Here is a 26,464-nt window from a genome sequence, read left to right as displayed (position 1 = left end):
TAATTTTTTTACAATTAAATGACTAAAATATAAATTTATTAATAATTTAATAATCTTGGTACAAATTTACCTGAGCAGGAAAACATAAACAAATTGTGAAAACAAGGGGGAGAGAGAATGACACTAGAAAAAGAAAAGAAAGGAAAAAGCAAAAGAAACCAATGACAAGTGACAATGAAGAATGATTTCTCTTTTTGGGGAAATGCTAAAGGGGGCAATTAGCCGTCCCCGTCCCCCCACTCTCCAACCCCCTTTCAACGCTCCACGTATGACCCTGCCTTTTACTGACATTGTTTTTAGGTTGTTTATGTCCATTTTTCAAATCGACATGAGTTGGACGTGAAATTGATTGGTTTGATGACTCTTTTGGACGATTAAATTACTGAGAACATTCAAGGAAGATGAAAAAGGATGTGAGAAAAAAGGAGGACTTGGAAGATAACGTTGATCTGTTTTTTTTGACTCATGAGTCATGGGTACACAGGATTCACTAATTCCTTTTGTCCTTAATAGACAAGTTTGATAAAGGCAAGTGCTTAACTAAGGGGTATGCATTAATTTTGGTCCTTGAAAAATAGTAAATATGTCTTTTAGTTGTTTTGAAATTTATAAAATTATAAGTTAGTAAAATAATAAAATTGTATTTTACCCTCCTAAATTTATGCTTCGACTATGCTTCCCAAAACAGATTTCCAACTTCACCCTTAAATAAAGTGTTGTGTGTAGTTTTGGCAAGATGTATAATCTTCGTTTACTATAACCGTTGGAGGTTAGAATTTAAATTTAATACATTATTGGGGGGTTTGAACTCGGCAAGAGTTTTCATATTGGGACTTGAACTTTGTTTGTCTAAGTTTAAAACTGACAATTGTTTTCATATTGGGATTTGAACTTTTTTTTTCTATTCAAGTTAGTCCTTAATATTTCCTTAAAAAAAAGTTGTACAAGAAAAGCTCAAGTCTTGATGTGGGAACAATTGTTTATTTCAAGCTCTAACGCGGGAATAAGTGTCAAGTTTAAAGACCAATGCATTATTTGGGGTTTGAACTTGACAAGTGTTTCCACATAGGAGGTTGAACTTTACAATTGTTTTTATATTAGGCTTTCAATTTTTTTATCCAAATTAATCCCTGATATATTTTTTTAAAAAAATTGGATAAAAATCTTAAACCTTAGTATAAAAACAATTATTCACACTCTAGTGTGAGAACAATTATAAATTTTATTGATTAATTTTAACTAAAATTATTCAAGTACCATTTTCAAATTAAGGCTCAAAAACGAATTAACCTTGAAAATATGTGTTGATAATTGACACACTATAGATTTAGGTAGTATATTATGAATTTATATAAAATATATTTATTTAATAATTTTATTACAAGTTTTGATTATATTTTTTATATAATGTATAAAATTACTTATAATCCCTTTTAACTCATAAATAAGAGGATAATGCGCTTCAATGCACTCGAATCTGCATTCTTCTGCATTGACAATAAAATTTATACCAATCGAATTAAGATTCAATTATAATAAAATATATAGATAAAAATAAGAAAAGAAAGGTCATGGTTTGAGGGCTTGTAGATTGCTAAAAAGATACTTAAAAGAAAAGTGAGATTTTGGTGAAAGTTGGTTGGATTCCACCTTGACTCTTCTGTCTTCAATTCTTCATAGTTAAGTTATTACAAGTCTCAAATATTAAAATAATAAAACAGAAGTTATTACAAGTTTCTAGTCTTTATGTCTTAAAGCGGGAAGCTGACATTGACCATAATGCTATTTTCATTACTATGTAATTAGAAGGTTAGTACTTATACATACATAAAGATATATATTTATATTACTGTATATATACCTATCACGTTTAATAAGAAATTATCTTTAAATTGAACCTTCAACTGTTCTTCTAAAAATATTTGGATCTGGGTGAATTCTATGGAGTCAACAATCTTAACTACTAAATTATTAGTGTGAGTCTTGAAAAGAGGGCGTATAGCTATTTTATTTGTATTTGGACATGAGTATTGGATATCGATTTATATATTTAATTAATTTTATATTTTATATGGTTACTTCTTTTTATAACAGTTTTTATAGTAGCATTTTATTATAGTTTGTTATAGAAACAAATTTTTATGTTTTATTATTTTTTTATCATTTATAATAGTAAAAATAATAAAATATGAAATACAGTCTTTATTAAATTAATTTTTATAAAAATATTTTATCTTAAATTTTAGTAAATTTATTCTATTCTTAAATGAATCTTAATTAAGTTATTATTTAAATAAAATGTTAAAATTTTATATCATATCATTCTTATTTTATCAAATAAAAACAATAAATAAAATTATATTTTAAATTTTATTAAAGCTCACTAATTAATATCATTAACATATTATAGCTTTTAATTTGAAATTTTAAAATTTTAAATAGGATCTAATTCTGCTATTATAGGTGTTTATGTGTATAATATCAATCTCTTTATAACATCTAAAATTTTGACAAAAGAGTGATATTATTAAAAAATAATTAAAAGAAAAATAAAGAGCGAAACAACTTGAAAAAAATGAAAAATAAACTTATATAAATTATAGTAGCACTTTTTTAATTTAGTTTCAATTTTTTTGGTGAAAATAATTTAATTTTATTTTATTATGGAAAATTTTCTCTATTGTTGCCATTAACCATACAACGTTGTTTTGATGCTAAGCATTTTCTTTTTTCTTTTTCATCAAAGCTGTCATTAAAAGTATTAATTAAATAAATAAACTCTTTTATATGGGAATCAATTTTATAAAAGCTCTTCTCCATTTAATTTTTATTATTTTTAAACAAACATGATTTGCCTATTAACATTATAATATACACAATATCTTCAGGGTAAAATTAGAAAAAAATTTGAGAGTTAAAATTAAATTATATATCATTATTTTAATAGTTTATATTTTTATATTTTTAAAAGATTAAATTATTTTTTTATTATTTTAAGAACCAGAATGTAATTTTATTATTACTAATTTAAAATTTTATAAATTATAAAAAATCTAAATCTAAATTTTTATATTTTAACAGCACCGAACTGTTGCTAGCTTCCTAAATTCTTCACTGACTATCCCATTACAAATTTTAATTTTGATGGTAAGAATGATAGTTTAAATTCTGGTTTAGGTTTTGATTATAAGTTTAAATGCTTTATAATAATCAGTATATTATTTTTACTTATAATAAATTTTATTTTAATATTTTCACATGTATGTATTATTCTCTAAAATGAAAATTTTGTTTTTAATCTCTTTTAAAAATGAAAAAATTAAATTAATGCACTATTAAAATTGTACTTTAATTTTTAAAATTTTAAAATTTAATTTTAATTTCTCAAAATTAAAAAATTATAATTTAATCCTTTTAAAAATTGTAAAAAAATTAAGTTGAATAGTAAAATTCTATTCTGAATCGTTGATGAATAAAAAATTATAATCCAAATTTATTTTCTAATTTCGCCTTACATCTTTTAGTAGATATGCTAAACAAACTATTTTATATTAACATCTATATAATTAAATAGCTTATTAAATTATCAAAAATTAGTTTAGCTTATTGGATTTGTGTTACGAAGAGATCTAATTGTAGTTTTCATATAATTTGTGAAATAAATACGAATTATAAATAAAACCAAACCAATTGTTAGTTTTCAATTCTTTTTGAAGGCCTAGTGGGAACGATATCGATTATTACCGAACCAAATTCTTGAAGCCAATAAAGAAAGCCGACCAAAAAAAGAAGGAAAACAACAGAGTAGAGTAGTAGACTGTCAGAGGTAAGACATTGGAGTAAAATTTATTATGGGTAACGGAATAATTAAATAGTGATATTTGATGTGTTGTGTGTATCTTATATTAATATTTAATGATTAAATTTTAACAATAAAATAGATAAAATTTTTAATAAAAGGATCAATTTATTCCTTAATCTAATGTTTAGGGATTAATTTATTTATTTTTAACAGAAAAGATAAAATGTAATCTAACTCTTAATATAAAAATTTTGGTACTCAATAATATTTTACCTTAAATAATATATCCGGAATGTTAGTTTAGAACAATTTTATGCTTTATAATGCTTGATTTTAATTATATTTCATTTTATATATATTATTTTAAATTGTAATTGTATTTATAAACTTAAAAATTATATTTCTTTTTTGTAATTATTTATTCATTTCTTTTTTATCAAGAAAGCCCTTTTTAACATTTACTGTATTGTAGCATGCTATATATAGTTGAAGAAGGCCAGACCGTAGACCTATTAGCTTATTTCTTGCGCCTCTCGAAACTCTCTAAATCAACATTGCATCCAATTCAGTACATCAATTTGCAGCAAACCCCATTTCTTTTTCTTTTTTACTTTGAATCTTCCCTTCAAAGTAATTTCTAAAAGAATCAAAGTTTCATGCTTTCATATAGATTGAGATTTAAGAACAAAGGAAAAGCAGACAAGGTGAAGTTTTCATTTTTTGGCCGAGAAGGAAAAAGAAGGTCCTTTATTTTTGGTTTTTAGATAGTGAAATGGAACAAAAGGGGATATTACTGTCAGCTTTAAGTGTTGGAGTTGGTGTTGGGGTCGGTCTTGGATTAGCTTCAGGGCAAACTGTAAGCAAATGGACTGGCAAATTTTCTTCAGATGATGGTATTACTGGTGAACAAATTGAACAAGAACTTATGAGACAAGTTGTTGATGGAAAGCGTAGCAATGTCACCTTTGATGACTTCCCTTATTACCTTAGGTAAGCCTGTAATGGATTCTTGTTCTTGTTGCTGTTCTGTTTGTTTTCCTTTAAGATTTGTGCTTATACTTCCATTAGTTGTTCTTGTGTTTGATAGTAGCCCCCAATGATCAATTACAGTCGGAGAACAAAAAGTTGTTGGTTTTGGTATGTACAATCATCATGTGCATGGTTTGGCATGGAGATATTCTTTGCACATGCTTCTAACATTTATGAACACCCGTGATCTTAATTTTATTTTATATATATATATATATATATATCTTTTTGTTCTTTTGGTGGCTGATAGGGGGTTAAAATTAAACCTATTTTCCATGTATTTTGATATCTTATTTCGAGGCGCCAAAAGTACCATAAAATTCCTTTGTACTAAGTAAACAGTTTCTGTAAGTTAGATCAACGAGCAAATTAGTACTTTGGTAAAAATTTCATCCACTTTTATCATTAAAAAATAGTCTCTATATCTCAACATGAGCTCCACATGGCATGACACGTTATTCGTAGTTGTCTAGTTATTTCATCAATCACACTAATTTAATGATAAAAATGAACGAATTTTTTAACAGAAATGACTGGTTTATTTTTTGATTTAATATCTAAAGACTTATATACATTTTTTTAGAAGGGACAAAATACAATTTGATTTCTAACAAGAGCTTCCATGGTATTTTTACCTTTCATCGGCTAAAGTTTGCAGGTGATTTGTTTTTGGATCATACATGGACTATGAACAGGTTGATTTCACAAATTGACTCCTTATGTTTTGGTTTAATGCAGTGAGCGAACTCGGGTGTTATTGACGAGTGCTGCATATGTTCAACTAAAACACAGCGATGTTCATCGGCACACACGAAACCTTTCACCTGTCAGCAAAGCTATTTTGCTTTCAGGCCCTGCTGGTATGTTTATGGAATTGTTTCTCTAAAATAAACATACAATTGTGTTTATATTCATCTTTTGAAGATCAGTTGTAACTTAACCGATTTTGCATTTAATCTTTGTGAAGAACTTTACCAGCAAATGCTTGCCAAGGCTTTGGCACATTACTTTGAATCAAAGCTACTGCTTTTGGACATTACTGATTTTTCTTTTAAGGTAAAATGGCAGAACTTTATTGTATTTAAGTTTCAAACTTCCATTAAAGTCCTACTTATTCTTTCTATGACTATCTTTGCCACAGATGCAGAGCAAATATGGTTGTACCAAAAAAGAATCTGTAAGTTCAATTTATACCCCTAGACACGCCTTGTGTTAATTCAATGTTACTAATTTTGGTAAAAATATCTTAAGAGGCCTTTGTACTATGAGTGAAATTGCATTTTATCTCATCTACTTAAAAAATGGGCAAATTAATCCCTATATATTAAATTAAAGAGTAAATTGTCTTTTCTGTTAAAAATTTCATTAATTTGTACTTTTCAAAACATACATGGTTGATGGAATAACTAAAAAGTGACACATGGTGTGTCATGTGTATCTCATGGTGATGTACAGAGTCCAGTTTTTAACCATAGAAATGGATGTAATTTTTAACAAAATGAGCAGTTTGCTCTTTAATCTAATGTACAGGGACTATTTTGCCTATTATTTGGGTAAAAGAGGCAAAATGTAATTTAACTCCTAATACAGGGTCTTCCATGATACTTTTACCTACTAATTTTCTACAATGGCATATTACATACTGTAAAGAATACTGATCAGTTTGAATTTGGTTCCATCTTTTACAGTCTTTCAAGAGGTCGATTTCAGAGATGACTTTAGACCGAATGAATAGCTTGTTCGGTTCCTTTTCGCTCCTTTCGTCAAGAGAAGAACCGAGCAGTTCCAATGACATGAAGTCCAGGTAAATGCTGGTGCTATTGTGTGGCTGGTTGGTTGTTTAAAGCAGGTAAGTTTTTTAACCTTAGACTTCATACCTTTGCAGGGCTGTGGAAGGTTCAAGCAATCATCAGAAACTCCGTAGAAGTGGCTCGTCTCTATCTGATATGAATAGTATGTCTTCAAATGGCGCTCCCTCAAATCCAGGTTATCCTTCATATATTTATTTCTGTATGCAAAGCCTTAAGCTATGCATATGATATTAAGTTTATTAAAGTCAATATGTAGAAGATGTGTAGAAAAATACTTATTATTTTGTTGGTCCATTTTTGTTTTCTTGTAGCATCGAACAAGCGGACTGTTTGGTGTTTCGATGAGAAATTTTTTCTGCAATCACTTTACAAGGTATTCCTTTAATTCCAAGTGGTCAGTTTATCTTTTGGGTTACTTAAATGGTAAGTAATGTCATTGTCATTCTCTTGCAGGTACTGGTTTCGGTATCAGGAACCGGTTCTATCATCTTGTACCTGAGGGATGTCGATAAGCTTCTCCTGCAATCAAAACGCTTATATGATCTGTTTCAAAAGTTCTTAAATAAACTTTCGGGTTCAGTCTTGGTACTTGGTTCAAGGATGTTGGAACCAGAAGACGAATGCAAGGAGGTGGATGAGAGACTCTCGAGATTATTCCCATGCAATATCGAAATAAAACCACCCGAAGATGAAACTTGTCTCGATGATTGGAAAGCCAAACTAGAAGAGGACATGAAGACACTCCAAATTCAAGATAATAGGAACCACATTGCTGAGGTGCTTGCAGCAAATGACCTTGAATGTGATGATTTAGGTTCTATCTGCCAAGCAGACACTATGGTCCTAAGTAATTATATTCAAGAAATTGTGATATCAGCAATCTCTTATCATTTGATGAACAATAAGGATCCGGAGTACCGAAACGGAAAGCTTGTTATATCATCCGAAAGGTGAGCCATTAGCCGCTGTTTTGAGCTTGATACGAGCTTCTTTCATACCTAACATTAGTGTTCTGGCTCTATTGCAGCTTGTCCCACGGACTGAACATATTCCAGGAAGGCGAAAGTTGTGGGAAAGATACCTTAAAATTGGAGAAAAACGCGGATTCTCGTAAGGTATTTGTGTCATGCTAGTTTTTGTTTTAGAAGATATCAAGCATTAAGGATCTGTTTCACTTCATACTTATGGATTTTAAGTTTTTAACCATTGACCCTTCTTTGTTAACCTTAGGGAAATGAACCAAAATCTGACGCTGGTGTCAACGAGAGCAAAAGTGAGAATGATAAGTCCATTTCTGCTAAGAAAAAGGATGGAGAGAACCCACCAGCGCCAAAAGCAGTAAGTTGAGATTAATATGATTGAAATGAATGTTACTATTTAGCTTATGAATTGCATGGTACATAGAGTAACTTTCTATGAATATAATGCCCTTGAAGGAAGTTCCGCCAGATAATGAGTTCGAGAAAAGAATAAGACCAGAGGTTATCCCTGCAAAAGATATTGGAGTGACATTTAACGATATCGGTGCTTTGAATGAGACTAAAGAATCACTTCAAGAGCTTGTCATGCTCCCGTTGCGAAGGCCGGATCTTTTCAATGGAGGGCTTCTCAAGCCTTGTAAAGGTATCTTACTCTTTGGTCCTCCTGGTACTGGGAAAACAATGCTTGCAAAAGCTATAGCGAACGAAGCTGGAGCCAGTTTCATTAACGTCTCGATGTCTACTATTACCTCGAAATGGTTCGGTGAAGATGAAAAGAACGTTCGAGCTTTATTTACACTAGCAGCAAAGGTTGCACCGACTATTATCTTTGTGGATGAGGTTGATAGTATGTTGGGGCAGAGGACTCGAGTTGGGGAACATGAAGCAATGAGGAAAATCAAGAATGAGTTCATGACACATTGGGATGGCCTATTGACCAAAGCCGGTGAAAGAATTCTAGTCCTTGCTGCAACCAACAGGCCATTTGACCTTGATGAAGCAATAATTAGACGGTTCGAGCGCAGGTAATACAACCCATTATATGACATGGACTAACTTGCCGACCAAGCATCGTATCTAACTCATGTACTTTCCATTTTTTACCAGAATCATGGTTGGTCTTCCATCGATTGAGAGCAGGGAAATGATATTGAGAACCCTACTGTCAAAAGAAAAAGCTGAAAACTTGGACTACAAGGAACTTGCAACCATGACAGAAGGATACAGCGGAAGTGATCTCAAGGTTTGTACTTTAGCTCAATAACATGAACCATCATGATTAATTCATATTTCAACTGTTATAAACTGATAACATTTCACTACTGGGAACAGAACTTATGCGTGACAGCGGCTTATAGACCCGTTCGAGAACTGATACAGCAGGAGAGGTTGAAAGATCAGGTGAGTACTTAATCTCTTTCTTGTGCATTATCGTTCATTTGCGCTGTTTCTCGGTTATTAGTAGCTTTAGACATTGGTATCTTACAATAGATTTTTTTGGTTTTCGATTACTTTGTATAGGAAAAGAAGAGGCAAGAAGAAGCAGGCAAAAGCACTGAAGATGTTACAGAGTCAAAAGAAGAGCATAAAGAGGAAAGAGTCATTACTTTGAGGCCTTTAAACATGGAAGATATGAGACAAGCTAAGAATCAGGTAAATTTATTCAATGACCCTTTAAACATGATGTTTTGACACTCTCGCCCGAATCCCCTAACACGGACCATGCTACACTGATACTATGCACCTAAAACATCGTCCTTGGACTAGTTTAACTAAAATGCTTCAACGACCCTTTTGGCACATTTGCATGTTTCTGCCATTAATCACACCAAACACGGTGTTTTGACACTCTCACCCGAATCCCTTAACACAGACCGTGCTACACCAGCACTATGCACCTAAAACATCGGTCCTCGGACTATTTGAACCATAAGCTTGTTATTCTTTGAATGTTACAATGTAGGTTGCTGCTAGCTTTGCTTCTGAAGGATCAGTAATGGCTGAGCTGAAACAATGGAATGAATTATATGGAGAAGGAGGTTCAAGGAAGAAACAACAGTTAACTTACTTCCTCTAGATTTGTAGAAAAAAGCAAAGGTTTCCTTACAAAACCGATACAATAACACCCTTCAACGAAAGGTTCGGGTCATTACACGACATAGCATCAAAGATCAAAGGTTCCGGTACGGGTCACCATATACAACAGTATTTGAAGGTATATATATGTGGCATCTGTGCGAGGGGGTTCATTGGCATCAATCTTGGGGGATTTTCGTTGTGTTTATGTGAAAGTTTGTAGTAATTATAAGGTATTTGGAAATGCCTTCGAGTTTTATATTGGACTGTTTGAGATTCTGTAGTTTAGATTATAATATATATATATATATATAATATTGTCTAAAAGAAGTATTTGTACGACTATATCGCATAATCTTTGATAGAATATTTTAATTTCCTGTAATGTTGGACTATGTTTTCATGCAAATTTGCCAATGAGTAGTTGTCTGGAAATGAAAGCAAAAAATAGTTAAATAAAGTTTGATTTTACGAAGTAAAACCCTGTTAAGTTCATGTTATTTTTCTGTTGTTTGAATTAGATTGAATCGATTAATCGGATTGATAATCGATCGAAGTAACAATTTAGAGAAGGGTATTAAACTGTTGACTCAAGAATTGATATAAATAGGGTTGAATCGAACAAAAAAATGATTGAACAGAATTTTTAATATTATTTATTTTTGTGAATTTTTAATTAATTATTTAATCATAAAGGTTGACCTGGTCAAACTAATGGTCTAATTGATTTAACCATTACTCCAGTATAAAAACCTTGAGTAAAACAGATAAATAACTTCAAATACAAACATGGTGCATATTAAACACGTATTCGTGCTATATTTTTGCATAAAATTCAAATTTATCATGTCTAATTTGTTTATAATCCTATTAGTTTATATAAAGGTTATCGGATACATTATTTTATTTTCACTACAATTTAAAAGGAATATGTTTGCTTGTGAATTCTAGTAATCACTTTTTCATACATTAATACCCAATACTTTAATAATTATCATTTAAATGTGTAGGATACGTCCATTAAATAAGAAATTTAACTAATAAATGGTGATTAATCATGTATTGAATAATAATAGATAAAAAAAGTAAAAGAAAAATCTACAAATATGAAAATTGATTAATGTATTAAAAATAAAGAAAGAAAAAAATAATCAAATGGATTTCAACCCATTTCTAACCATCATAAATACAATATTTGCCTCAAAAATGAACCCTAAAAATAAAAGAAGCAATAGCTTATGATCTAGAAAACTAAACATCATTGAATAGTACCACATCAGCATATGTGACTAAAATATAAAAGTAAAAACTTGAACTCAATATAATCATCCAAAAATATTTTACCAAATGGCTTCGTATCGTTTAATCTTTCTTCTTCTCTTTCAATTTCCCTTTATGAATCTTAGACAGAACCTTCTTATCAAACTCCACATACTGTTTCTTCAACTCAATTATTGCCTTCTCAGAAAATGAATCCACCTTGTCTTCATATTTCTCATACATCACCAGTACAGTGTGCAGTAGAACAAATGCTGTCATGAAAATATATATAGTGTGTGTAAATATATATATATCTACTGTACTAAATGCTTGAGGCCAATAATATAAGAGAACAATGGTAAGTATTTTATTGACAATGGTTAAGTACTTTATTGACCATGGACGAATTCAGAAATTTTTTAAAGAGGGCCGAAATTGAATTATAAATTTTTTGTGAGGTTGAAGTGTACTTTTATCTAATATCAATTTTTTAAGGGACTACATAGATTTTTTTTTATTTTTAGGGGTCAAAGTACAATTTTACTATATATTAACTGTAGGGTTAGTAAATTTCTTTTTTATTACCCAACTATCTTGAATTTTTTTGTGTTTCCATTTTTATGCTAGCCTGCCAATAACTAAAAAAGACAAAATTGAATAGTTCGGTCATTATTAGTATAGTTTACCCTTAACTTCAATTTTTTTTTTTTGATAAAACCCTTAACTTCAATTATATTATTTATTAGGGGACTAAAAGACTATCTTTCCATTTGAGGGCCAAGACCCCTACCTCTCTCTAAATTCACCTAAGGTTCAAACCATGTTGTTGTCGCCTTCTGAATTTGTAAAATGTACAAAAACAAAAATTATAAAGAAAATAATGAAATTACTTACCAATGTAGACCAATGTCAAGAATTTAAAACAACTGCCAATCACTGATACCATCCATAATCCACAAACAACCTGATAACAGAACACCAAACCGATACCTGGTGAGTTGCAAACATATCGTTTTTATTAACTTTTAGAAATTTTTTATCATATCAATAGATAATAAATTTAGATTTTTTTTTCCTTAAAAGAAATGCATGATGAATAATTGTTATTCAATTAGGATGTAATATGCAATAACAATTAAATTCTGATTTCAAATAACTTAAACAGATTCAAATTCAGATATTTCAAAAATTATAAATATTCTATTGCGCTATCATCCCTATTTTTCTTTTAATGTTGGCAATGGCAGATATTAACATACTAGAAGAATTTTTTCAAGGCAGATGTGAACATTAACATACAGCAAGAAACGACTTCACATCACTTCCAAATGCAATGTGCCGAAGATGACCCAGAGCTTGGTTCATCTTATATCTCACTATAGATGCAACTTCAAGGACACACTTGTCAGGAAATACAGCATCTGGAATGTTTGGTGGAGGCCTTTCATGGCGGAAAAGAAAGTTATAAAATTACAATAATGAAAAAAAAAATCAAACAAAAGGGAATTTAATGCTTGAAACCTTACTTGTCGATGAAGTTTGAGACATGGGACCATAGGAAAAGGGTAATTAGAGTGAGTATCAATATATGGCAAATCAAGGTGATTAAATGGTAATCAAGCAATTCAAATAGAACCCATAATGCTGTTGCACAACCAAACACGCTTCCAGAAATTCCCTTGTTCCTCCATAGAAGAACATCAGCAGCTGTAAAACAAGATCAAATTTTAATAAAATAAAAGAAATAACAGATTAACACAGAGGCTTTTGTTTTGTTGTAAGCTTTGATCAAGAAATGTTGATCATGGAAATCGAAAATAACAAAAAAAAAATTTGTCGTACTTTCAAAGAAGATTCATCCATTCATAATATTATCCATTCAAATGAAGAACATATTCAAAATTAACGCCCCGTTTGACAGAAAAATGGCAAAACACACACACACACAAAAAAAAATTGGCTGTAACTAAAAACGGCAGCATCTATCTGATCGAAATAAATTACATGAGCAATTTCCGTAATTAAAACGTCAGATATGAAATTAATTAACAAAAATAGAGCATTTCATAAAATGCAATCAACTGATGTTCATTTAAAGCATCGATTGATAAAAATGATAATGTCAAATCTAGTATTTTATTAAGATTTTTAAGATATTAGTGAGTACGTTTTCCGGCTCCTAAGACTTGGTGAAGAGGCTTCTCTCTGCCAAACAGGCGATAAACATTGGGCTTGAGAGATTTAGAGTGAGAGGGCGTGTCGTCGTCGGAACCGGAAGATGAAGAAGATGATGATGATGATGAAGAGAAACCGCCGGAGATCTTACCGGCGACCTTATCCATCGACGTATATTCGTGCCCCGTCATTGAAAATCTCTTATGAGTCTGATCGAACGAAACAGGGCGTAGCGGGATTTGCAGAAACGAAACGAGGGTAACGCAAATCGAGGCGTTTAAATTTGTAAGTTTGGAGGTGGAAAGTGGGAATCCGAAGCTTAGGTTCGGGATAAGACGAGCCTTAGGTGTGTAACAGAAAACGAAGAAAATGCAAGCGCCTGTAATTTTCTTAATCTAGTTTTTTAAATAATTTACAGTGAGTTCAGATAGGGATAAAATCTCTTTTTTATAAATTTTAATTTTAATTTTAGCATTTTAATTCACTTACATTTTAAAAATTTTTATATCAATTTTTTTAAAATTTAGTGTGATATTTTAAATTTTAAAATTCACTTTGTAATAATAAAACTAAAAATATAATATTATAATGAACTTAAATTTAATAAAATAATTTTAATTATATTAATAATTATATTTAAATTTTAAAATTAAAAAGTAAATACTAAGTTCAAATTTACAAAAATATAAAGATTAATGACATATTTTAACCAATTTAAATTTACAAAAATATATTACACTAATAGTATCCTATGATAGTTTGTCGTTGCAAAAGAATGAAAGAATAATGACATTATATATGTTCAATTTAAATTGTCACGTGAGTTACCATATTTAAAAATATTTTCATTAAAATAATAATAATTCAATCTTTTAAAAATTAATGATTAAATTTGACACTTTAAAAAATATATCAAATTTAGCTAAAGAAAAAAATTATTTTATACATCATTCCCACCACGTCATCCATGATTCTTTTCAATTATTTAATGATATTTCAATAATTTTTCATATCATTGACACATAATTTTAATAATTTTTACCCGAATCCCAAATTCAAGGTTCAAGGTTCAAATAAAAATTATTAAAATTATACGTCAATGATATATAAAAATTGCTAAAATGTCTTTAAATAATTGAAAAGAGATTATGAATGATTTTGATGGGAAGGATCCATAAAATAATTTTTTAAAAAACGAATAAGAGCTAAAATAACAAAAATGTGACCACTAAAAGTTAAATTTGATATTAAGCTCTTTTATATATAAAATTTTACTTTTGATAATAAATACATCAATGCAGCAGTAAAACAATGATTTCTCGACTAATGCTTTGATGTCTCATGCACTATATCAAAACCCTAATTGAGATTTGGGATAAACATGCAAGTTAATTCCAGAAAGGCATTAAAGTATAATACAACCATTTTTAACTGCAATGTAATCACTAATATTACATGATAAATGGATAAAACCTCCATGAAAACACATCCTTCACATTTTCTGAAACTCAGGGACTCGTGATCAAGGTTATTCCACAAACTTGTTTCTTAAATGCTAATTGACAAAGTAAAACTGCTTGAGAATAACCAAAACTTCAGTGTTAAAGATGCAACTGAATTAAGATCTTCACATGAAATTGCATATAAAAGTAGGTACCAGAGACTAGACAGAAGGCATTAATTTTAGATACTACGCGATGCTCCTCACGTATTGGTCAAGAGCTGTATTAAACAACTCACACCTGCAAGAAGAAAAAACAACCGTACACCAATTAACAGACCGCGGAAGAAGTATTTGAACCTTGTGATTAATGCATCTCTATAGAGCTAACGGAGTAACTTTCTTGGCATTTCATCAAATAAAGGTAACGGTTTTTATCCAAAATATATGGAAAATGGATGTGAAACAAATCCAAGAATGATCCTAACCCACGAGCCATGGTTTAGGCTTAGGCTACGAAATTCCACTCATTCTATTTAAAAATTTCGTTAAAGACACCTGTTGAACTGAAAATATGCCATGATTAACCGATTCATCAACAACATAACCAATTTACAAAATTAATTGATTGGGCAGAAATGGAACTACATTTATCTGACTAATGAACTTACTCATCAAATTCGGGGCCCATTGTAGTGTAATTTTACCCTATTGGCTGCAGATGGTTTCAGTGTATGTAACCAATCATTTATCTTAGTTGGTTTTATTATATATAACCCCTTTTCCACAGATTATTTAGCAAAGGAAGGTCCTAAAGGACCCCAACAGTATCATAACTTTTGTCTCAATCAAATCGTGCATCCAACTTATTGCAAATTCACAAGGCACAAGTAGTATCATAAGATAGAAAAGTAGAAACCAAACCTGAAGATGGTCATAACAAGAAGTCACAAATCATTTGTTAGAAGGTTGTGTACATAAACATGAAATTTGAAAATAATGCAGTCCAATTCACTATTTGTATTAAACAGGAGAAAAATAGTTAGAAACTTCAGTAACAGAGATAACCAAATATGCAAATAATATAGCATGAATCAACTGGGTTAACAAGTGGTTGTCACAACAGTTCAAACCTTAAAGGATAAACACGTAAGCTATTAGCTAGGAAAAAGGGAGGTTTGTTTACCTGATAAGAGTCCCAGGAGTATAGAGTGGGTTCTTGGCAACATACTCAACATACAGGTTATAAATATACTTGAGTGTTTCACGAAGATCACCAGTCCTAGGATTAGTTACCAAAATGAACTGCAAAAGAATGGCAAAGTCAGAATTTCATATATAAATCTCCACATAAAAGGAGGGAGGGTCACAATAACGATGTCAAAGCATACAGCAAAACAAAAATAGGTATCCTAGACAATGCCAACCAGGGTCATGATGCTACCACTGAGTTATTTTAATTGTCCCTGAAAACCTTAAAGAAGGTTTTGCATAGTACTTATTGAATAAGTCATTTTGAGAATGAAGCACACTAGACTTCTCATCCAGCAATATGAAGCATCTAGTGACACATAGGAGCAGTGAACCTATAGAAGAACCTAAAAAATAAAGCTTCCAAATTCTGGGTATATTTTAGAGTTAAATTTAAATGATAGTCCAAGAGGGAGGACCTCTAGTAAGAAATATATGAATTCAAAAAAAATAAACGTAAGTAATTCCAGGACCGTACTAGAAACATGAATACATTATGCAAATTATGTCGAAAAGAGATACCATGAGTTCAAAACAATGGAGAGCCCTGATAGATAGCTAATCAGGTTAAACAATTCTTAGTCCTCCATTACTATAAACCACAATTTGAAACTTCCCCCAGTCTTAACTCACAGCTCCATTTGGAATTTATTGAAGTTAGAGGTGTAACAACCCACTAATTCAAAAAATGTAGCCTCAATTCATCTATGAGACAAAAACATCAAGCGCATCAATGAACTTAAAAGAAACCTATAAAATTGCTGAGTGCATTTTAAAGCTAATTGTAAATTGAGGCAAACCTTAATCCCCGACGGAGTTTCCATGAAGCTAAGCTTGTAAGTATTAGTACGGAAGCTATGAAAGGAACACCCTTGACCAGGCAACTGAGGAATCCCTAGATTTCCCTTCTCAGCACTGCGCATCATCAACAAAAAATTATAAACTGCAACTGAAAATTGATGCTGAAATGAATGAAGAGATAAAGAAACGAAGTGATACTTAGTGGGATCCATTTTGGCAGTTAGGGATTTGAGAGAGAAAAGGAGACCAAACATGAGCTTGTGATCTTGTTGAGGGTTGAGAGTATGGAGAGGGCGGTTCCACTCCCTGTAAAGCAAGCACACACCGTTTCGATTGAATACGTACATCATGTGGGCGTTGTTACCCGTCGCCGTCGGCACCGGCGGTGATGGACTGATCTCTGAACCCCCAAAGAACTGCATTTCCTTTTTCAATTATATATAGTTTGTCTCGGATCTGATATGTATGATCAGAGACCTGATCGGACCTCGATTGTGCCGAGCAATCCTGCTTACGGGTTCAAGAATCGGAACTCTTGGGAGTTAAAGGCAGTGACCAAATGAGCCGAAGAAAGAAAAGATCTAGCAGGCGGTCATCTTCTTTGTTGGAATGCCCAATGGCCTATATATGGTCCAATCAATCTTGTTTTAGATTGTGTGAAAATTTGAAGCAAGGTGGGTTTGGAATTTGGATCCGTGGTTAAAATAGTAGTAAAACGAAATCAAGTTTGGAGCTGACAATAATATATTAGATTATGGCGTGGGAGAAAAAATTCATGTGGAAAATATAATCATTTGAAGTTGAAATAAAAACTATTCCAAAAATATATAAAAAAACTAAATGAAATTAAAAAATTTTATTAGCTCAATTTTTTCAATTCAAATCTCTGTTTTGTGGATAATGGTGTGCGATTTTTTAGGTAATTGTTGTTGGATCACTTCTTTAACTTTTTTTTTTTAATTTTAATCCACGCTTTTATGGTTTTTGTTTTATCTATTCTATTTTCTTTTAAAGCAGTAAGAAATTAATTTTAATTTTTAATTTTTAGTCGTATTGTTGGCATAAATTTTAATTTATCAATATAAAAGTGTCGTCAAACCTATTGAAAATCATCCTCAAAAGTTCTTATCATGATAAAACACAATAACAATGCTTGTAAATTTAGAATATGAGACGAGGAAGATAGGCTATTTAAGTCTTGATATTTTATGCATTATTGATGCAATGAGACATTAATGCTCTTGATAATGATTTCTTGATCGACCAGAGTTCATCGTCAAGTAAGTTTGATGCTGATAGAGATAGGATGCAATTTTCAACGCTTTGAGTTATGCATCTCTGATTTGTTTATGAATTCTTCCAATGTTATGGGTATTGTTTGTTTATCTTATTTCTTTTTTGTGATTATTTTGTAAATATGACATTTAAGCATCAATTTCTACCATTTGTAGTGATTTGTTTTAACAAAAATGACTACTTTGTTTTTTAATGAAAAGACTAATTTATCCCTTTTTAAAGTAGAACAAAATACATTTCACCTCTTAGATACTCCATGATATTTTTATCAATTTTTTTTATAATGAAACCCTGTATTATTGTTATTGGCCTAAAGATCCAAACCACAATTTGACCAAATCCCCATCGATTTTGGATCAAAATTATTCTTATCTTAAAAAATTTAGCAATCTATGTGATAAAGGTCAAGTAACAGCTTGTTTGGTAAGGAAAAACATAAAACATTAAAATCTCGTGACTGTTCCATTATTTTCCTCTGAAAATCGGAAGGCATTACTCGCCTTTAATAAACCTTCACCTGCTGCACCATTTAGAGAACATCAACACTACTCACCCCCACAATGCAGCACCAGAAAAATATGATAGTAAAACCATTAGAACAATCTATTGAAGGGGCAAATAGAACAATCTATTGTATTAAAATATATTAAAACCGACTTTTGTTATAACCCAAACTCTTCATCTTTATCCTCGACTGCAACACCGATGTCTAATGCATGTTCAAATACAGGCATCAAAATATGATATTTCGAGCACTCCAAATACATGAAAATCTAGAAAGAACTTTAAATATTCGTGTTAGACACATACCTGACTCCAAGAATCCTCGAAAAATTTATTTAAAGTTGCAGCAAGTAAAAGTATCATAGATGCCCCTGCAGTAGGAGCCAGATAACATTTTAACCCATTTACACAAAAAATGAGCAAATTAGTCTTTGTATGTTAGATCAAAGAGAAAATGGATCCTTCTGTTATAAATTCCATTCATTTCTACTGTTAAAAACCAATCCTCATACATCACCATGAAGTACATGTTTCTGTCAGCCTCACTTGTTTTTCAAAAGTAAAATGGATGAAATTTATAACAAAAGGACCAATTTACGGTTTGACCTAATGTACAAGACTATCTTACTCATTTTTTTAGTAGAAAAGGCAAAATGCAATACAAATTCCTAGTACAAAAGCTTTCATGATCCCTTTACCAGTTGCAGCACCATCCAGGTTTCCATAACCAACAATACTTCTAGAGGGCAATAAGACGCAACAGAAACAAGGATAAATTGTCTTGATGTTCGACATACTTCTTTTTTCGAGCGTCGGATAAACCCTAAACCCTAAACTACAAACATGAGAACTAAAGCTTCACGCAGCACAATCATTAGAAGACACTAATTTTCAAGAACATATAGTAAAGAATAATACTAGTATTTGCAAAAAGACAGCGCTGAGAGGACAACAAAAATTTATAACCACTGGCATTCAATATTATTATGCAACTAAAGGTTCCGGTCCAGCTTTTTATCATAGGTTAAAGCTCAATTCCATCAACGGAAACAGGCACAATACAAGATCAACAAACAAGAACGAAAGAACAATGCAAATTTCAGCCAACCGTCTGCGTCACATTACTCCTTTATCTTTGGATCTCCGGAGGTGACTTTAGGCTCGTCTTTCTTTGAAAGAGCTTCTAGCGTCTTGTAAAACTCCTCCGGAAGAGGACCAGGTCGGTGCTGAGGAACATGCTTGGGAATAGGAGCATCATTTTCGATAACCTCACATTCATAGTCATCAGGAACACCCCATGGATCCCACTCTGCAACTCGACGACATGATAGAGAACACACATTAGCACTGAGAAAATGCAAAATACCATAATTTTTCCTAGCTATTTACTTTTAATCAAAAGCTAAGAGTAAAGCTCAAAGAACATCAAACAGCCATGAAAGTGTCAACGACTACCATGGCACCAATTTTTTTCATTTAAAGGCAAAACAACAAGTCGACATTTTTGCAGGAGAAGAAGTAAAGAAACCCGAAAAACACCATGGCAAGTCTCAAAACATCAAATTCATATTTAAATGCAGCAAGTTTTGAAACCAAGGTATCCTTCATATCCATTTTAAGGTCCATGGAGACTAATCCTTTCGGCATTTATGGCTGACCCTCTCATAAATGTGTCTCCAAGTTCAATGTGCTTTACCATTTTACCCTAGACTTATTGGTACTGGTAAACATGAAATTCGACGCATAGATAAAAATCATTAACATTAACTAATTCAGATATGTTAACTGTTAACCTTATGAACATATGAATATCAGTCTATCTTTCTGGCAATGCAAAGAATTCTCAGCTGGAACAAGCTTTAATGGAACCAAATTTGATTAAGGAAAGACTGGGACAATCAATAAGGCAAAGAACACATCTAAACCAATGACTGACCTAACGATAAGATTAAGCTTCATCGGCCCCCAAAGTTTCCTACTTTAAAGTTCAACTAAAATCCTACAACGACAAACATTTAAATAAAAAGGGGATGGCAGAGATGAAAAGCTACGAACCGATCATTTTTCCGATAAGAGTGAGCTCGTCACGCGCTTCCTCGATGAGCTCCTCGACCTGGCCACATCCAAGGCGCTTCTCAATCATTTCCCAATCTTCTTCCTCTTGGCAAACCTTCAGACGGTGGCGCGTGAAGCTCTCAACGGCCTTACGGTAACCCTCGTCTTCAGGTACGGCCTGGATCTCCTTCAGAGTCTTGTTGTAGAGACCGATAAGGACTTCCCTTGCGTTAGGTACAACGTCTAATCCGACGATCCCCGTTGTCTCCTTCACCTTAGCCAACAACGGCCGCGATATCATTCGCAAAAACATTCTTTTAGCCTTTTTTTTCTTCCTTTTTTACACTCTGATTCTGCAGATCACCAAATTCACACTCCCCCCTTCTACCGGATGTTTCTGCTTTTACTTTGAGTTGAGTTAGAGGGTGGTTGTAATGAATCTTAGCCGTCTTTTCCTCGTGTGTGTGCCTAGCCCCAAAATCGGACGGTTCCACTGCACTCCAGTGCTTTTCGCAGGCTTAATTTGTAATTTGGGCCAAAAACAGAGCAGCCCATATTACTGAAAGGTAAAATCTGTAGCGCCAATACCTAATGGCCCAAATATTTATAAAATAAAAGGAAAACTACACCCAATATCACTAAACAATTACTAAGTTTATATTTTTGTCACTTAATTTCAAAAGGTCACAAAATGATAATTGAATTATTTAAAAATTTAATTTAAGTTACTAAGCTGTAAAAATTATTTCTATATGACATTCTCTGTCTACACCGTCTGCACCAATTGAAAGCTTTCATTCCCGTTCTCTAATATACTTTTGTTTTACTTTGAGTTGAGTTATATGGTGGTTCTTGTCCTCATGTGGGCATATTCCCAAAATCGGACGGTTCCAGTTCCTTCTTGTGTTTTAGCAGGTTTAATTTGTAATTTGGGTCGAAATATAGAACAGCCCGTAATAGTGAAAGGTGAAATATGTAGAGCGGAAACCCAATGACCCAAAAATAGATCAGATCATGATCAGTTTTTTTTTGTCCAGACCCTTTTTTGTTTGATTTAGTTATTATAACTTTTAAAAAAATATTTTATTAATTTTTATATCTTTTATAGTTAAATTCAAAATAATTTTTAATTTTTTAATAAAATGTAAGAGTTATTTATAAATCCAATTAGAGACTAATATCAACTGAAAAATTAAATATAAACTCTTTGCAACTCCACCTATAAATCAGTCTATAAATAAAAATATTAATAATAAATAATGATTTGGATCGGCCGCGTTTTGGTTAAATTTACTTTTTCTATTTATGCCTGAATTAAACTTACTAGACAAAACGAATTGCATTCCCTTTAATAGGTCTAGATACAAAAACTAAAAGGTATAATGTCAATTTCAACCTACAATATTTATAATTTTGCCGATTCTGTTTTTTTTTTTTGAGTTATTTTTATCATTGATCTTTTACAAAAGAGAGTTAAATAATTTCTTAACAAAATACTAAATAAAATATTAATTTTTAACAATATTGGTATGGCAACTCGTATAGTAATTTACATATATTTTCATATTGACATAATATTATTTGTCTTATATGTTCACCAATGAATAATTTAAAATTATAAAATATTCAAACTAAAAATTAAAAAAATTAGCATCAAATACATGTGGATTGTCATACGAGCTATCATGTTTAAAAATTAACGATTTAGTTAATATCTTTGTTTAAAAATAAATTATTCTTTTTGAAAAATTGATTCAATTTTTTAGAAGGTTAATAATCAAATTTAACTAAAAGAATAATTATCAAATTGATAAAAATATTTAAATATTAAAAACTAAATTTGATATTATACGAAATTAAGATTACCTTTCCTTTTCTCACATAACAAAGATAATGATATTTGAGAGAGATTTTAAATATATATTAAGAATATTCGAATATTAAATCTTATATTTTTAACTAACTAACAAGCTTTGAATAATTAACTCAATTGTTAATTAAATTCTAACTAACTAATCATACCAAAATAAATACGGAGTAAAACTTATATATTTAAATCTAGAAATAATTTTAAAATAGCTGAAATTAAATTATAAAATTTTGAGGTGTTTAAATCGTGTATTAATTTATGTTTTATCATTTTTAGGAGTAAAATAACTTTTTTTAATTAAACTGCATTTTGCATATATTAATTTATAATCTAATCATTTTGTGAAACAATTGAATTACAATTTTTTTAATTTTTAAGTTCACCCTCGGATTCACTTTTCTAATAAATCTTGAAAATATTAAAATGTTGCAACTTTTTATTAAAAAATTTTTAAACAATAAAAGTACCATGGAGACCTTGTATTAATAGTTAGATTGCAATTTTCTCCTTCTATTAAAAAATTGTAAATTAGTCCTTATATATTATATCAAAGAACAAACTAGTCATTATATTAAAATTTTCATCCATTTCTATTATTAAAAACTTGTCATTATACATTAATACGCCACGTATAACTGTTTAGATTTTTCGTTAATTATGCTAGTCTTTAATAGTAAAATTGATGAAACTTTTAATGAACATGACTAATTTAGTATTTTATATAATATACAAAGACTAAATTATATATTTATAAACAAAAAAATAAAATACAATTTTACCCTAATATACCGTCTTAATAATTTTACCTTCTAAACAAATTCATCGACTCAATTTCTCAACATTGACAAGGTCCGTATTTGGTCACATTCTTGCATTTAAAACCTTGTAATTGATCAATTTGGACTAACAAGTTGCACAAACACCTCTATACATCACCTCCCATGACCATCCATGGTTTTCTAGTACGGGGATGTCAACGATAATAAATTACTCTACTCTTAACTAAGATGCTATTATTTTATTTGCCTATTGAATTAAACTACCCCTAATTAAAATATTAATAATTTGAAGAAAAGAATTTTAATTATTAATAATGCATAAAATAAATTTGACCAACTGTTGTATCTAAAAATAAAAGAAAAGTTTGACCATAGAACGGATCCAACGAGCGAACCCCACCCGTGTGAACCCACAGGAAAAATAACAAAAGCGACTTTTTGTCTCGTGATGAAGGCATCCCAACCGGACATGGTTTCACGTTCCGAAATTAGACTAAATAATATATTATTATATTCTGCACTTATGTAATATATTTATAAAATATATATAAATTAAATGTGATTTTAATTGAGTAAAATTGTTAAATTTAAAATTTATTATATTTACGCATTTTTAAATTTTACATATAAATATAATGATAATATTTGTTTCTTTTATAATAATAATTCTAAACCAATATATTTTTGGAAAATATCAACTTCCTTTCAACAAGTTACTGTTTTTTAAAATAATAATAAATTGTTGATATATTTTTAACAATAATAATAATTTTATAGAAATTCAAAAATAGTGTAAAATTTTCGGATATATCATTTTATTTTCTGGGAAATGATTCTGCCGGAAATAGTTATGTTGATTCTATTTTTCTTTTCTTTTTTAAATAAAATAAAATTTCGACAAATTTATTATTATAACTACAAAATTAACTTTTTTTGAACGATACGATACAATATTAACTTTGGATGAATAGAATCTTTTCTATGACATATACACGAAATTAAAGGTGTAAAATATACTTTCTCTTCTGTATTTTTGTTATTGAACAACTTAAAGAGGAGAAAATTAAGCTACCCAAAAAAACAAACCCTACACGTTTACCGCCCAAAAAAAGGTGAAAATAAGCCTACCAGCCACCACCGGAGGCGGCGGAGGCGGAGCTACCGGTGCCCCAAGAGGAGAACTTATCACCGAAGGCAGAGCTGTTTCCTAATCCATTACCAGTAATACTGCTGCTGCCACCGCCAGCATCACCTACGAGCTCTTCCAATCCCTTGAAGAGATCGTCATCAACATGCACGTCGGGGATCAGAAGATCATCTTCGTCATCGTTTACCGCTTCCGGTGACATTTCAGGAGCGATGTTGTCAGCGCTCTCGTCATCGTCATCTCCATTATCGCCCGCGTTGTTGTTCACGTCGGCTGCGGTGCCTTCAGGAGCTGAAACCGTGGTCGGCGAAGTAGAGCATGAAGCTGTGGCGGGCGCGGCGGCCCTTTGAAAGGTTGATAGCTTGTTCCGAGTACTACCGGCAAGAGAATTCCGGTGAGTGGGCCTAGGGTGCGTGTGGTCACCCGTATACGTAACGATGAAGACGTTGGGTTCCAAATTACTACGCTCCACTTGTTTCCTCGCTGAGCACCCCTTTGAGCTACTGCACCTGTAGTAATTTCTGCAAAATATATATATATATATATATTTATGATAATAATAAAAATGAAAAGTAACCAAAGATGCCATTGAAGGGTACGGAAGTTAATTAACCTTGGATACGGTGACCCTTTGATAGGCTTTTGTCCGTATTTACGCCATGCCCACGGATCCGACGACAAATTATCAGCTGTTACATGGCATACAGTTCTCTTCTGCTGGTTCTTCCTGCAGAAAAAAAAATGGAGGATTTTTAGCTAATGAACCAAAAACAAACAGGAGCCGCCGACGGGTCATTTTCAGTTTTACCTCTTTCTTGGTTTTTTCAACTGCTGTTGTGTGTTTAATGGCTTAATAAACTGCTGCTGCCATTGATGATGTTGGCCACTAGATACTCCATTAATGGACCTCGAAGAGCTCGGATCTGTACCACGATTAGTGCTGATGATGGTGGTGGTGGGGTCGGATAACAAAGGCTCGTAAGAATCTTGTAAAGAACCACTTTTTTTAAGATTAGGAAATGTAAACGGATCATCTTCTTCCTCAAACGTCAACGAAGCTAAGCAAGCTAAAGGGTCTTCTCGCCAACTATCATTATTCCCATTCGAGAAATAGTTGCCTGATACGGCGGAGATGGATGTGTTGGTGGCGGACGTACAACTCCTCACCACCGCATATAGATCCCAGTCCCCTGCAGCCATTTTCAGTTACTCCCAAAATCAACGTAGAAAGTTACCAAACACCGAATACAGCTGTTTATTTTGTTGAGCAAACGATCGGAAAAGGAAACGCACAGGCACGAGAGGAGGAAAGGACGGCGGCGCTGACTTTTTTCCAGTTGTGAATGAAATGAAAATTAACGGAGAGAAACGAAAAGAAAAAAAGAAAAAAAAGCATAAAAGACTATTACAAAGAGTAAGAAGAGAGATGAAAAATGGTGGGTGGTGCACCTGACTTGCTATTTGTTAATTATTTATACATGTGAGAAAATCAAAATACGGGTATCACCGGAAAAAATTTTAGAATTTTAAATTTCACTTGATCTTATGATTTAATATTAAATTATTTTAGTTAAATTTTACTTATAAAAATATTAATAAGTAATTAATTTTACTTGTAACTCCTCTCAATATTAAAACAGCAGAAAAACTCGATTAAAATATATTTAAACTCACAATTCATTTGCAATAACAAAAATACTTCAATATAAAAATAATAAATATTATAATCAAACGAAATCATAATAAAATTTAGATTCGACTCAACTAAATTTATAAATATCAAACATTATTTTTATTATAAAATTGTTATATATTAATAAATTATTATATAAAATTTGAAGGTATACATTAAATATTTAAGGGAGTTAGTATTACAAATCAATTCAATACTAATTTAATTATATAACGACGAAAATACCTTTAATTTACAAAATAAATTACATCATTTTCATATCATTTTTACTATTTTATATCATATAATAAAAAATTCACATATAATTATATTTCAACTCATGCCACTTTAAAATTTTAATATTATTATTTGACCTTTTCAAAGTCTCATCTATTATTTATATAAATTTTAACCTTTTCAAAGTCTCATCTATTATTTATATAAATTTTAATATATACATTTGTTATATAATTTTATTTTAATTATATTATTGCTATGTCATAATTTTAAATTAT

General features: G+C 31.1%; 5 protein-coding genes across 5 annotated transcripts; 1 reads left to right on the top strand and 4 right to left on the bottom strand.

Moving 5' to 3' along the window:
- The first annotated feature begins 4,260 nt into the window (after positions 1–4,260).
- On the top strand, positions 4,261–10,179 carry LOC108454043 (uncharacterized). The gene is made up of 15 exons (XM_017752347.2): positions 4,261–4,792; positions 5,570–5,691; positions 5,799–5,887; positions 5,973–6,008; positions 6,520–6,635; positions 6,717–6,817; positions 6,954–7,015; positions 7,096–7,592; positions 7,670–7,757; positions 7,873–7,980; positions 8,079–8,647; positions 8,730–8,865; positions 8,955–9,023; positions 9,144–9,275; positions 9,586–10,179. The coding sequence occupies exons 1-15, from the start codon at positions 4,575–4,577 to the stop codon at positions 9,697–9,699; spliced, it is 2,457 nt and encodes an 818-aa protein (XP_017607836.1). The 5' UTR covers positions 4,261–4,574; the 3' UTR covers positions 9,700–10,179.
- A 667-nt stretch (positions 10,180–10,846) lies between these two features.
- On the bottom strand, positions 10,847–13,546 carry LOC108456067 (reticulon-like protein B2). The gene is made up of 5 exons (XM_017754660.2): positions 13,126–13,546; positions 12,485–12,665; positions 12,258–12,399; positions 11,853–11,922; positions 10,847–11,230 (listed from the first exon to the last, which is right to left on the bottom strand). The coding sequence occupies exons 1-5, from the start codon at positions 13,322–13,324 to the stop codon at positions 11,061–11,063; spliced, it is 762 nt and encodes a 253-aa protein (XP_017610149.1). The 5' UTR covers positions 13,325–13,546; the 3' UTR covers positions 10,847–11,060.
- A 956-nt stretch (positions 13,547–14,502) lies between these two features.
- Positions 14,503–17,478, bottom strand: LOC108454209 (uncharacterized). The gene is made up of 4 exons (XM_017752589.2): positions 16,825–17,478; positions 16,626–16,740; positions 15,761–15,879; positions 14,503–14,875 (listed from the first exon to the last, which is right to left on the bottom strand). The coding sequence occupies exons 1-4, from the start codon at positions 17,046–17,048 to the stop codon at positions 14,824–14,826; spliced, it is 510 nt and encodes a 169-aa protein (XP_017608078.1). The 5' UTR covers positions 17,049–17,478; the 3' UTR covers positions 14,503–14,823.
- Positions 17,479–19,384: 1,906 nt separating this feature from the next.
- LOC108454341 (probable NADH dehydrogenase [ubiquinone] 1 alpha subcomplex subunit 5, mitochondrial) lies at positions 19,385–20,946 on the bottom strand. The gene is made up of 2 exons (XM_017752771.2): positions 20,482–20,946; positions 19,385–19,735 (listed from the first exon to the last, which is right to left on the bottom strand). The coding sequence occupies exons 1-2, from the start codon at positions 20,792–20,794 to the stop codon at positions 19,548–19,550; spliced, it is 501 nt and encodes a 166-aa protein (XP_017608260.1). The 5' UTR covers positions 20,795–20,946; the 3' UTR covers positions 19,385–19,547.
- A 3,086-nt stretch (positions 20,947–24,032) lies between these two features.
- On the bottom strand, positions 24,033–25,737 carry LOC108456411 (probable WRKY transcription factor 27). The gene is made up of 3 exons (XM_017755001.2): positions 25,086–25,737; positions 24,891–25,004; positions 24,033–24,798 (listed from the first exon to the last, which is right to left on the bottom strand). The coding sequence occupies exons 1-3, from the start codon at positions 25,475–25,477 to the stop codon at positions 24,255–24,257; spliced, it is 1,050 nt and encodes a 349-aa protein (XP_017610490.1). The 5' UTR covers positions 25,478–25,737; the 3' UTR covers positions 24,033–24,254.
- Positions 25,738–26,464: the final 727 nt, after the last annotated feature.

The sequence above is a fragment of the Gossypium arboreum genome, chromosome 11, assembly GCF_025698485.1.
Source record: "Gossypium arboreum isolate Shixiya-1 chromosome 11, ASM2569848v2, whole genome shotgun sequence".
NCBI lineage: Eukaryota > Viridiplantae > Streptophyta > Magnoliopsida > Malvales > Malvaceae > Gossypium > Gossypium arboreum.
Note: the sequence above shows the minus strand (reverse complement) of the source record. Positions and strands in the feature narration are given on the sequence as shown.

Bases quoted from the DNA above. Each gene is read 5' to 3' on its own strand.
- LOC108454043 (XM_017752347.2), top strand. From the start codon at position 4,575: ATGGAACAAAAGGGGATATTACTGTCAGCTTTAAGTGTTGGAGTTGGT. The intron at 5,888-5,972 runs GTAAAATGGCAG...TCTTTGCCACAG, and splicing joins TTACTGATTTTTCTTTTAAG to ATGCAGAGCAAATATGGTTG. The intron at 9,276-9,585 runs GTAAATTTATTC...GTTACAATGTAG, and splicing joins TGAGACAAGCTAAGAATCAG to GTTGCTGCTAGCTTTGCTTC.
- LOC108456067 (XM_017754660.2), bottom strand. From the start codon at position 13,324: ATGACGGGGCACGAATATACGTCGATGGATAAGGTCGCCGGTAAGATC. The intron at 11,923-12,257 runs GTATGTTAATGT...TTCTGTTATCAG, and splicing joins ATGTGAAGTCGTTTCTTGCT to GTTGTTTGTGGATTATGGAT. The intron at 11,231-11,852 runs GTAAGTAATTTC...TTTTCATGACAG, and splicing joins CTTGACATTGGTCTACATTG to CATTTGTTCTACTGCACACT.
- LOC108454209 (XM_017752589.2), bottom strand. From the start codon at position 17,048: ATGCAGTTCTTTGGGGGTTCAGAGATCAGTCCATCACCGCCGGTGCCG. The intron at 15,880-16,625 runs GTTTGCCTCAAT...ATTCTTTTGCAG, and splicing joins AAACTCCGTCGGGGATTAAG to TTCATTTTGGTAACTAATCC. The intron at 14,876-15,760 runs GTAAACAAACCT...TTCTTCTTGCAG, and splicing joins ACTCCTGGGACTCTTATCAG to GTGTGAGTTGTTTAATACAG.
- LOC108454341 (XM_017752771.2), bottom strand. From the start codon at position 20,794: ATGTTTTTGCGAATGATATCGCGGCCGTTGTTGGCTAAGGTGAAGGAG. The intron at 19,736-20,481 runs GTTCGTAGCTTT...GTCGAGTTGCAG, and splicing joins TCTTATCGGAAAAATGATCG to AGTGGGATCCATGGGGTGTT.
- LOC108456411 (XM_017755001.2), bottom strand. From the start codon at position 25,477: ATGGCTGCAGGGGACTGGGATCTATATGCGGTGGTGAGGAGTTGTACG. The intron at 25,005-25,085 runs GTAAAACTGAAA...TTTTTTCTGCAG, and splicing joins TTGAAAAAACCAAGAAAGAG to GAAGAACCAGCAGAAGAGAA. The intron at 24,799-24,890 runs GTTAATTAACTT...TATATTTTGCAG, and splicing joins AAAGGGTCACCGTATCCAAG to AAATTACTACAGGTGCAGTA.